The following is an 11,613-nucleotide window of genomic DNA, read 5'->3' on the forward strand; positions in this document are numbered from 1 at the left end:
CCAGCACTAGTTAACGTGGCTCCTTCATTCAAACTTAGAAAAAGGCGGGAACCAGGAGAGGCAAGAAGTGTTAGTGAATGAACGATAATTTTAACTACCAGTGATGAGGGGCAGCCTCCATGGCAGACAGGTAAGCCAGCCAGTGAGCACGTGAGGTGAGCACAGGTGGTACTGGAGTCTCATCTGCTCCACAACATCATTCACCCGTATCTGAACACTCACACCGCCATCTTCCTGCCAAGTGTGTGACAGTAATGAAGAGAGAGAGGAGGACAAGGAAACAAATAAAAAAATAATGGTTAACTAATGCATGAGAGTGTTAAGAGTGCAGCTAATGACTCCTGCCCTCTCGCTTGCTGGCCTGTCCGTCTGTCTCACACCTACTCATAGACACACGGGAATGACAAGGGTTATAATGTCTTCCCCGTGATATCTTCCGTGGTATCCCCTTTAAAAACCGCTCTGCTCTGCTCCACTTTCCTCGCGTTCTCGCCCTAGTTCTCCTTGTCCTTTTCCTCCCTCGCAGCACGGAACGTTTTCTGTAACACTGCATCTGCTTTCCAAAGGCTCTAGTTGAAGTGACACTGGTTTTTAAGGGTGTTTTCATGCTTCTAGTGACAGTTTGGCAGGATTTTTATGTTATTAACTGGAGAAGCACTCTTGACAACCAGGCTCATCGTCTCTGTGGCCTTGGAAAAATGTCACGGTGAGAGGATATAGGCCTATTTTGTAAACTCAGAAAACGAAGGTAAGAAAATAAAGAAAGGTCTATTTGCGTCACTTTATTGCAAAACTTCGGCACACGTTGAAGATTTCACACTTACACCCACGCCTGTCACCCACACCCATCATACACTTGTTGTTTTGGGCAGAGTTCGTTGCGGGGAGGGGGTGCGTAACTCGGGGCAGGAGGGCGGGGGGGTCTGCGGGGAGGGGAGGTCTGATAAGTCCTCTGTTATTTCAAGGTCTATCAGTTCCGAGTCCCACAGTTCCGACAGTTCAGAATGCAAGGACTCGGAAATCAGGTCTTCCTCCACCTCAGGGTCCTCTAATTCAGGGTCTACCAATTCCGGGTCCGATAGATCGATTGGGTCCTCCTCCACCTCCTCGTCGTCGTCCTCGTCCTCGTCCGGATCCGATAGGGAGGCGTTTGGGGTCTCATGCGAACTCGACACCTCGTACACGGGCGGACTGTGGTTTACTGTGTCAGATTCCGGCATTTCAATATCCTGTGAGTCTGAGTCTGTCATCTCAAGGGAGGAGAACTGGGAGGAGGACATGGTGGTGGTGGTGATGGTGGTGGTGATGCTGGTGTAGTTAAGGGGGATGACAGTCTTTTACCCCCTCACTCCTTCCCTTCACTCTTATCAAAGCAGGGATCAGCAGTTCCTTCACTCCTGCACTTCTTCCCTTCACCTTCAGTTTTCAAAGGAGGAAAGGTGAATCTATAGTTTGCAGTCTATTCATTCCTTCACTCCTTTCCTTCACTTTCAGCTATCAAGGAGGCCAGTAAGTCTATAACATCCTCGTGGTTTGCAGTCTATTCATTCCTTCACTCCTTTCCTTCACTTTCAGCTATCAAGGAGGCCAGTAAGTCTATAACATCCTCGTGGTTTGCAGTCTATTCACTCCTTCACTCTCCTTCACCTGCCTTCCTCAAGAGTCCACGGGAGGCTGTGGGACGGTCGTGACTCGTGCGTGAGGCTGGAGTAGCAACGCACCTTTAGTGAGACGTGTGTGTGTGTTTGTGTGTGTGTGTAGGCGAGCCCTCCCTGACCCTACACAAGCCCAGGGGCCCCTCGCTCTCGCCTGTACAGAGAGAAATGTATTGTACGAGGCTGGTCTTGTATTCGGACCACAGCACTGGCTACGGGTGACCGACCACCGTTTATTCTTGATCGTTGTATTGTGAAACGCGCTACACCTCCTCCTCCACTTTTAGAAGCCTGTAGTTAAGTGGCACGGGTTTTTAAGGGTGTTTTTTTATGGTTGTAATGGCAGATTAACAATATTTCCGCATTATTAACAGGAAAAACACTCTTGGCTAATCATCTGTGTGGTGCGGTAAGAGCATTGACCGAGTACTGGCCATCATCTCACCTCTCTCTCTCTCCTACGTGGTTTATGAGACCCCCCCCCCCCCAGACAGACACACAAATCAATGCATCTCAGCCCCAGGGAGATGACACACACACACACACACACACACACACACACACACACACTCGTGGCAGACAGATTCCAGCAGAGAGACTTGTGTACAGAAACGCTTTGCTCTCTCTCTCTCTCTCTCTCTCTCTCTCTCTCTCTCTCTCTCTCTCTCTCTCTCAACGTGATTATTTTTCAAAGCCACAAAGATGATTGGCTGTGTTCTCAAGAGTGTTTCCCCTGTTAATAACGTAGAAATCTTGCTATCTGTCACTAGAACCGTAAAAACACCCTTAAAAACACGTCACTTTAACTATAACCTTTTAAATGTAGTGAAGATGCAGTGTGGTAGTGTCTCAGAATTTGTTGCTGGATTGTAGATCACAAAGCAACACAACTTGAAGGAACCGTGAGGCTGTGACGCGTAACACCCACACTTTAAATGTCTCTGGGGCCACGCAAGTCCCCTCACCACTCGCCACCACGTCACAGGGGGTGCTGAAGGGGTCTATAAGCGCGTCACGTCCTGTAGAAGTGAACTAGGTCAGGCACACAGACACAGAGGCACACAGGCTTGCATCCTCCCAGTGGTCGATTCAGGGCCGGAGTGCTGAAGTGGGTGGTGGACGGTGGGGGCCCGCGTGCACCTCCTCTCTGCCACACCATTCTTAAAGATTCCGCGCCGCTCATCCACTAATTCCCAAAGGCTTTAGTTGAAGGGACAGTTTTTTTTACGGTGTTTTATGCGGTTCCAGTGACGGGTTAATTATATTATGCTTGACGGCTAAGTAAAGTGAAGAAAATAAAGAAAGTATTGAAATTATCCCCCTCACACTCCAATTCGTTAAGTCAGCAGGCTAGGGGGCATCTCATATCTTTGCGGGATATGGGCCGTGCGTGTGTCGGGGAAGACTGCTCGGGCGGCTGGGCACGGCTGCGGCTGACTCACTCTCAGCGGGTCGGTAAGTCACACAAAGCGGGGGAGGGGGAGGGGGGAGAGAACACTCCTTTCCGTACGTCCATGTGTCACAGCAGTATACAGATCACGTGTGGTACAGTCACGACACACACAGACAGGCACTCAACCTTGTGTTTATTACTGTTACACTATTCTAAAAGGTTCTTCTAAGCGCTTGTATACTTTGGTGAAATGAAAATGCGGTGTGGTAGGAAAACTTGGAATAACTTAAATACTGAGGAATAACGGAGCCGGAAAATATTACTAGTAGAGCAGAGAAAATAGCATAAGGAAATATCTTATGACAATTCTTCTTAATAACCCAGCTAGCGTACAAGGGAGGAAGATATCTATGCTATGACCAGAAGAAACTTTGTCGTAATGAGAGCAGAGCGCGAGCCAGGCAGAGGTAAAGATCAAGATTAGTGCCGTGGAAAAGACGTAAACAATGAAATGAATGCGCGCGCAGACTGATAAGGCCACAAGAGGAAGGAGAGGAAGACGGGAGTGTAAAGTTTGTTTCTAAGACCCGTGACTCGTATGACCCCTAGCTTGGTGTGACCTGATCCTGCCGCCATGGTCCTGAACAACGTGCTGGTGCTGTCACAGGTCACCACGTACCTGCTGGCTCTCCTTCTGGCGCTGTGCATTATATTCCCTATCTCCTTCCACCTCGGCGACTTCAAGTAATGCCCTTTGTGTGTGTGTGTGTGTGTGTGTGTGTGTGTGTGTGAACTTTTTGTGTATTTAGATGTTATTGAAAGACTTATTTACGATCACTTATTGTCGTTATCATAGGCCTAGGTTACGTTAGGCATACTAGGGTAGGCTTACATTAGATTTGGTTACTTCGCCAGATTAATTTGGTAGAATATTGGAAGGATTAGGTGAAGTTAGATTAGGTTAAGTTTGCAAAGTTAGGTTAAGTTATGTGTGTTAAATTAGATTAAGATTGCAAGATTAGATAAATTTAGGTTAGGTTAGGTTAAATTAAGTTAGGTTAGGTTAGGTTAGGTAAGTTAGGTTTGCTGGGTTAGTTTAATTCGATAGACTAGGTTAGGTTTGCTAGGTTAAGTTAGGTTAGGTTAAGTTAAGTTAGGTTAGGTTAAGTTAAATATACTAGTTAGGTTGTCAGATTCAAAGTTCTTTCATATTCTTGTATTTTATTGATGTATTTAATGTTTTCCTTTTTTTCCACACCCCAAGTAATAGAAAACCTTTGGAAAACTTCATGACTTCTTGAGCGTAGGAAAAAAAATAAATAAAAAACCCCAAAAAATTATTTCCCTGATCTTTATTCCCCACCACCATTAATTATTGTCCCCTTATCTTGATCTTGACTTTAACTTTATTTTCCTTCCCCAGAGATTGCTAACTAATCCCTTACTTCATATTCTTTAAGTTTATTTTTCACCACTGTCTTAATATCACCTTCATTTCCCATCACTATCTTAATATTCACCTTCATTTCCCATCACTATCTTATTCACCTTCATTTTTCATCACTATCTTAATATTCACCTTCATTTTCCATCACTATCTTAATATTCACCTTCATTTTCCATCACTATCTTAATATTCACCTTCATTTTCCATCACTATCTTAATATTCACCTTCATTTCCCATCACTATCTTATTCACCTTCATTTCCCATCACTATCTTAATATTCACCTTCATTTTCCATCACTATCTTAATATTCACCTTCATTTTTCATCACTATCTTATTCACCTTCATTTTCCATCACTATCTTAATATTCACCTTCATTTTCCATCACTATCTTAATATTCACCTTCATTTTCCATCACTATCTTAATATTCACCTTCATTTCCCATCACTATCTTAATATTCACCTTCATTTTTCATCACTATCTTAATATTCACCTTCATTTTCCATCACTATCTTAATATTCACCTTCATTTTCCATCACTATCTTATTCACCTTCATTTTCCATCACTATCTTAATATTCACCTTCATTTTTCATCACTATCTTAATATTCACCTTCATTTTTCATCACCATCTTAATATTCACCTTCATTTTTCATCACTATCTTAATATTCACCTTCATTTCCCATCACTATCTTATTCACCTTCATTTTTCATCACTATCTTAATATTCACCTTCATTTCCCATCACTATCTTATTCACCTTCATTTTCCATCACTATCTTATTCACCTTCATTTTCCATCACCATCTTAATATTCACCTTCATTTCCCATCACTATCTTATTCACCTTCATTTTCCATCACTATCTTAATATTCACCTTCATTTTTCATCACTATCTTAATATTCACCTTCATTTTCCATCACTATCTTAATATTCACCTTCATTTTCCATCACTATCTTAATATTCACCTTCATTTTTCATCACTATCTTAATATTCACCTTCATTTCCCATCGCTATCTTATTCACCTTCATTTTCCATCACTATCTTAATATTCACCTTCATTTTTCATCACTATCTTAATATTCACCTTCATTTCCCATCACTATCTTATTCACCTTCATTTTCCATCACTATCTTAATATTCACCTTCATTTTCCATCACTATCTTAATATTCACCTTCATTTTTCATCACTATCTTATTTACCTTCATTTTCCATCACAATCTCATCCACCTCTGTTTTCCATCACAATCTTATCCACCTTCATTTTCCATCTCCAGCACTCAATGTTCTAACCTCCACTTCCGGTTTCCACCACTAGGGGCCACTGTCTTCTCTTCAGCAACGGCACCTGGGGGGAAACAGGCCAACTTAAGGTATCCTGGGCATCACAGGCCTTCTGTGACTACAACCTGGCCTGGGCGGGTCTGTCGCTCCTGGTTGCCCTCGTACAGATCTATCGTTTTGTGATTCAGCTTTGTCGAGTCACAGAGAGGTGGGTAGTGGTGGCAGGAACTTGTGTGTGTGTGTGTGTGTGTGTGTGTGTGTGTGTGTGTGTGTGTGTGTGTTTGTTCTTGTTTTGCCAGCTGTGTTTTTGTTTGTCTATTTTGTCTGTGTTTATCTTTTCCTGTTTGGATGTCGTTCTGTCTCTCTGTCTCTTTGTGTGTGTGTGTGTGTGTGTGTGTGTTCAGAACCATTTCTTTTCTTTTTTTATTTATTTTTTTCCTTTTTTTATGATTCTAGTGTTTGTTTGTGCTATCCAGTGGAAGTTGCAGGAGTTTTCAAGTGTGTTACTATTATTATTATTATTATTATTATTATTATTATTATTATTATTATTATTATTATGGTTCTGGCTACAGGCTGTGATGAACTAATATAAAAAAATACACTATGAAAACCCCAAAGCAACTCCAGTGGTGATAACTTAACAGGAAAATAGGGAGAAAAAAACAGCACCTAAATCTTTATCAGCCTTACTTTCCATGTATTTTCCTCTGTAACCTTCCTAACTCAACAGGAAAATAGGGAAAACAACAACTAAACCTCTTATCAATATTACTTTCCTTGTATTTTCCCCTGTAACCTTCCTAACTCAACAGGAAAATAGGGAAAACAACAATTAAACCTCTTATCAGTCTTACTTTCCATGTATTTTCCTCTGTAACCTTCCTAACTCAACAGGAAAATAGGGAAAACAACAACTAAACCTCTTATCAGTCTTACTTTCCATGTATTTTCCCTTGTAACCTTCCTAACTCAACAGGAAAATAGGGAAAACAACAATTAAACCTCTTATCAGTCTTACTTTGCATGTATTTTCCTGTAACCTTCCTAACTCAACAGGAAAATAGGGAAAAAAGACAATTAAATCTTTATCAATCATACTTCACATATATTTTCCCCAGTACCTTCCTAAGCGCGTTCTTCGATGTGGTGTTGAGCCTGTTGATGTCCTTGGCGGCTATTACTGGGGCTCTCATCATCACCATCGGATACCAGACGTGGTGCAATGCTATCATGATGAGATTTGAGGCGTAAGTGAGAGAGAGAGAGAGAGAGAGAGAGAGAGAGGGGAGTCTAAGATTAAATGTGTGTTTTTCAGTTATTTTTTAGTCTCAATGTAATTTTGCTGTAGATACATAATGCTTGAGAGAGAGAGAGAGAGAGAGAGAGAGAGAGAGAGAGAGAGAGAGAGAGAGAGAGAGAGAGAGAGAGAAAATGCAACATATTTTTTGTTATTGAAAACTCAGCAAACTTACAGCCTATTTGAGTGAGTGATAGTGAGATAGGCCTATTTGAGTGACTGAGTGAGTAAACTGGGCCTATTTGAGAGTGAGTTAACTAGGCCTATTTGAGTGAGTGGGTGAACTAGGCCTATTTGAGTGAGTGACTGAGTTAACTAGGCCTATTTGAGTGAGTAAGTGAGTGAACTAGGCCTATTTGAGTGAGTGAGTGAGTTAACTAGGCCTATTTCAGTGAGTGACTGAGTTAACTAGGCCTATTTGAGTGAGTGACAGTGAGATAGGCCTATGTAACCCTTTCACAGTGACCAGCAACCCTTCACAGCACAGGAAACAGCAAAACCTTAATGGATATTGATAAAGTGAAAATGAAAAAAAAATTAAAAGGATAGATTTAGCAATTGTTAGTGAGAATAATGCTTAGTGGAAGAAGAGAGCTCAGATTGGGGAGTAATTTAACTAGATTGGAGTGAATCAATGAGTGTGCATTTGTATACCTAATCTTGCCTCTCTCTCTCTCTCTCTCTGCAGGTGTGAGGACGCAACAATCAACACTATCGACAAAGCAGACGACATAGACACTCGTATGTTCTACACCCATTTTGGCACAGCACAGGTAACTCTCTCTCTCTCTCTCTCTCTCTCTCTCTCTCTCTCTCTCTCTCTCTCTCTCTCTCTCTCTCTCTCTCTCTCTCTCTCTCTCTCTCTCTCTCTCTGTAATCTACTTTCCTTTAGCTTATTAAGACTTAAAACACAGATCAATAGTGGATTTTTTTACCTTAACTAAAGAGAGAAAGGATTAAAGTATCTTGTTTATTCACAGTTTGGTGCGTGGACAGCCTGGGTGTGCTGGGTCGGACTGACAGAACTCTAAAACATAGATTAAGGGCAATTATTTGGCATCAACTAAAGGGGCAACCTGACTTTTTGACCTTAATTAAAGAGAGAAAGGATTAAAGTATCTTGTTTGTTCACAGTTTGGTGCATGGACAGCCTGGGTGTGCTGGGTCGGCCTGACAATGTTCGCAATGCTCAAGCTATGCAAGTACCACCAGCAGGAGAATATTCGGGTGTCAATGGCCAGGGAACGGGCTCGCCTAGTCTCTGATCGACACTCTCAGATCAGCGGATGATCGGATGGTTCTTGGCCGGACAGCTGCTGAGTCTTCCTGTCAAATTTCCAAGCTTGACATTATTTTCCTGTTGATTTTCCTCTCTCAGGTTTTTTTCCCATTCTTGTTTTTTTTTTCCTCTCAGATTTTTTCCTCTTCTTATTTATTTCATTTTTTTTTCTGCTTCCATTTTTGTTTTTCTGTCAAATTGCACCTGTTTTTTTTTCTCTCTCTTTTTCCCCTCTTGTTTTCCTATTGAGTTTTTCTGTCTCTACTGTCCACCTTCCTAGCTCTCTATCTTTTTTTTTCTTTTCTTTTTTTTGGTGTGTGTGTGTGTGTGTGTTTGTATACATAGATGTACATAGTTGAGTTATATCCTGGAGATGTGTGTGTGTGTGTGTGTGTAAGAGAGGGAGAGAGTGTGTTTTCATATCTCTCTCTCTCTCTCTCTCTCTCTCTCTCTCTCTCTCTCTCTCTCTCTCTCTCTCTCTCTCTCTCTCTCTCTCTCTCTCTCTCTCTCTCTCTCTCTCTCTCTCTCTCTCTCTCATATTTGAACAAGTAAACACATCTTACTTTTTCACATTGCACTTAGAAAAAAAAACACACACACACACACACACACACACACACACACACACACACACACACACACACACACACACACACACACACACACACACACACACACACACACACTTAGTATCACTGGCATAAGTAGGTCTATTTTTTTTTTTTTTCATCACGTAGGCTTAATGAAAACGTTGTGAAAAGCTTTAAGTTGTTAAGTAGGTGATGTAAAGTATGTTGGTCGTAACTTAAGACTTCCTACCCTTTTTTTTTGTATACCTACCTATTTTTTTACCTACCTGTTTTTACCTACCTATTCTATACCTACCTATTTTTTTCTATATGAACAAGTTATTAGTTAATTTTAAAGCTATTTTTTTTCTTCTCTCATTTCACTTGCATTATCTCTCTCTCTCTCTCTCTCTCTCTCTCTCTCTCTCTCTCTCTCTCTCTCTCTCTCTCTCTCTCTCTCTCTCTCTCTCTCTCTCTCTCTCTCTCTCTCTCTCTCTCTCTCTCTCTCTCTCTCTCTCTCTCTCTCTCTCTCTCTCTGTATCTATCATTAAAGAACATATAAACTCATTAATTCACTGGGTATTATCAATAAGTTTTAGATTAAATATTATAATTACTAGCTCTAGGTTTATTTATGTAACAGAGAGAGAGAGAGAGAGAGAGAGAGAGAGAGAGAGAATGTACGTTTGTGTGTGTGTGTGTGTGTGTTTGTGTATAATCATATTCGCATATATAAATATTTGAAGAGATAAATAAGATGCAGATTTTGTCCATTGTATAGCTAAGTAATGAGGTCCTACATACATACATACATACATACACATTGCATATACTCACTATAACCGTGTTCCATTCCAGGCAGTTAGTGAAAAAAAATATATCTATTGCTGTACCCTTTGTATATGTATGTTTAAATAATGTATTGGTTATTACACTGTTTACTTTCTTCCCTATTTCTCCTTTAGCCTTGTCCTCTTACGGCTAGCAGGGCTGTGTGTGTGTGTGTGTGTGTGTGTGTGTGTGTGTGTGTGTAGGCTTGTCTTTTAAGTAGAGAGAAAGGAAAGAGGAGGGGAAGAGAAATTAGGAGAGGAGGAAAAAGGGAATTATTACATGGATGACGAATAAATGGGAGACAGGAAGAGGAGAATAAAGAATAACGTGAGAGAACAAGAGGAAATAGGAACATAATAAAAAAAAACGAAAATCTGTAGAAAGAACTTCTTTTTTTTTTTCATATTATCTGATCGTTAATCAACTTATTTATTCGGCATCACCAATTTCGTTTGACGTCTCAGAACACCTAACTTCATTGAAGCTGTTTTAGCTAGAGATGAGATGTGAAGTTTCCAGTTCAGATTATAAGTAAAGGACAGACCGAGGATGTTCAGTGTAGAAGAGGGGGACAGTTGAGTGTCATTGAAGAAGAGGGGATAGTTGTCTGGAAGGTTGTGTCGAGTTGATAGATGGAGGAATTGAGTTTTTTGAGGCATTGAACAATACCAAGTTTGCTCTGCCCCAATCAGAAATTTTAGAAAGATCAGAAGTCAAGCGTTCTGTGGCTTCCCTGCGTGATATGTTTACCTCCTGAAGGGTTGGACGTCTATGAAAAGACGTGGAAAAGTGCAGGGTGGTATCATCAGCGTAGGAGTCGATAGGACAAAAAGTTTGGTTTAGAAGATCATTATTGAATAATAAGAAGAGAGTGGGTGACAGGACACAATCCCGAGGAACACCACTGTTAATAGATTTAGGAGGCTTGCCGTAGAAGATCTGCGAAAAAAGTGGACAAAAGCAATTACAACCAGCCTGATAAATTTTGGTGTGCCATAAAAACTCTGGAGGATAGTGATGGAAACCCCAAGTTTAAGCTTGTTTCACTCTTTTCACTAGGATGTCTTTCTTTGCCTCATGCTAATGCTGATTGTGACCGCTGCTTCTCCAGTGTAAACCGTGTGAAAACAAAAGACAGAAATAAGCTAATAACAGAAACCGTGAGAGACATCATCCTAGTGAAGCAGTGTGTTTCTCTCTCTCTCTCTCTCTCTCTCTCTCTCTCTCTCTCTCTCTCTCTCTCTCTCTCTCTGTTAGTTAGATAGTTGGTGATATGCTTCGTAAAATGAGGAAGGAAGGAGAGAGAGAGAGAGAGAGAGAGAGAGAGAGAGAGAGAGAGAGAGAGAAGGTAAATAATACAATGAAAGATGAAATAATGAATGAACGAATAAAATGAAAGATAGATAGACACACACACACACACACACACACACACACACACACACACACACACACACACACACACGAGGACAGACAGGCAAAATACGTAGAAAGTCAGAGAGAGAGAGAGAGAGAGAGAGAGAGAGAGAGAGAGAGAGAGGCTGTACTTAAGCAATTATATCTTTCCATACCACACACACACACACACACACACACACGTACGTTTCCCTAAGGGCGTTTCATCACTGTACGTGTGTGTGTGTGTGTTCTATATCTCTAGGGCGGAATATTTCAAGAGAGAGAGAGAGAGAGAGAGAGAGAGAGAGAGAGAGAGAGATGAGGAAACAAGGAAGAGAATGAAAAATAAATAAAAGAAAAGAGCAAGAATAATGATGATAACAACAACAATAAAATAAGAGAGAGAGAGAGAGAGAGAGAGAGAGAGAGAGAGAGAGAGAG

At 41.2% G+C, this 11,613-nt stretch overlaps 2 protein-coding genes across 4 annotated transcripts; one reads left to right on the plus strand and one right to left on the minus strand.

Moving 5' to 3' along the window:
- Positions 1–767: 767 nt before the first annotated feature.
- On the minus strand, positions 768–3,057 carry LOC135093875 (uncharacterized). 3 transcript variants are annotated; one of them, XM_063993488.1, is made up of 2 exons: positions 2,469–3,057; positions 768–1,809 (listed from the first exon to the last, which is right to left on the minus strand). In XM_063993488.1, the coding sequence occupies exon 2, from the start codon at positions 1,278–1,280 to the stop codon at positions 849–851; it is 432 nt and encodes a 143-aa protein (XP_063849558.1). In that variant the 5' UTR covers positions 1,281–1,809; positions 2,469–3,057; the 3' UTR covers positions 768–848. The 3 variants fall into 3 exon arrangements, with proteins under 3 accessions (XP_063849558.1, XP_063849556.1, XP_063849555.1); XM_063993486.1 differs by having other exon boundaries at positions 768–1,704; positions 2,707–3,051; XM_063993485.1 differs by having other exon boundaries at positions 768–1,704; positions 2,469–3,051.
- A 161-nt stretch (positions 3,058–3,218) lies between these two features.
- Positions 3,219–9,059, plus strand: LOC135093874 (transmembrane protein 179-like). The gene is made up of 5 exons (XM_063993484.1): positions 3,219–3,792; positions 5,830–6,003; positions 6,917–7,045; positions 7,784–7,868; positions 8,230–9,059. The coding sequence occupies exons 1-5, from the start codon at positions 3,683–3,685 to the stop codon at positions 8,383–8,385; spliced, it is 654 nt and encodes a 217-aa protein (XP_063849554.1). The 5' UTR covers positions 3,219–3,682; the 3' UTR covers positions 8,386–9,059.
- Positions 9,060–11,613: the final 2,554 nt, after the last annotated feature.

This window comes from Scylla paramamosain, chromosome 44 (assembly GCF_035594125.1).
Source record: "Scylla paramamosain isolate STU-SP2022 chromosome 44, ASM3559412v1, whole genome shotgun sequence".
NCBI classification, from domain to species: Eukaryota; Metazoa; Arthropoda; class Malacostraca; order Decapoda; family Portunidae; genus Scylla; species Scylla paramamosain.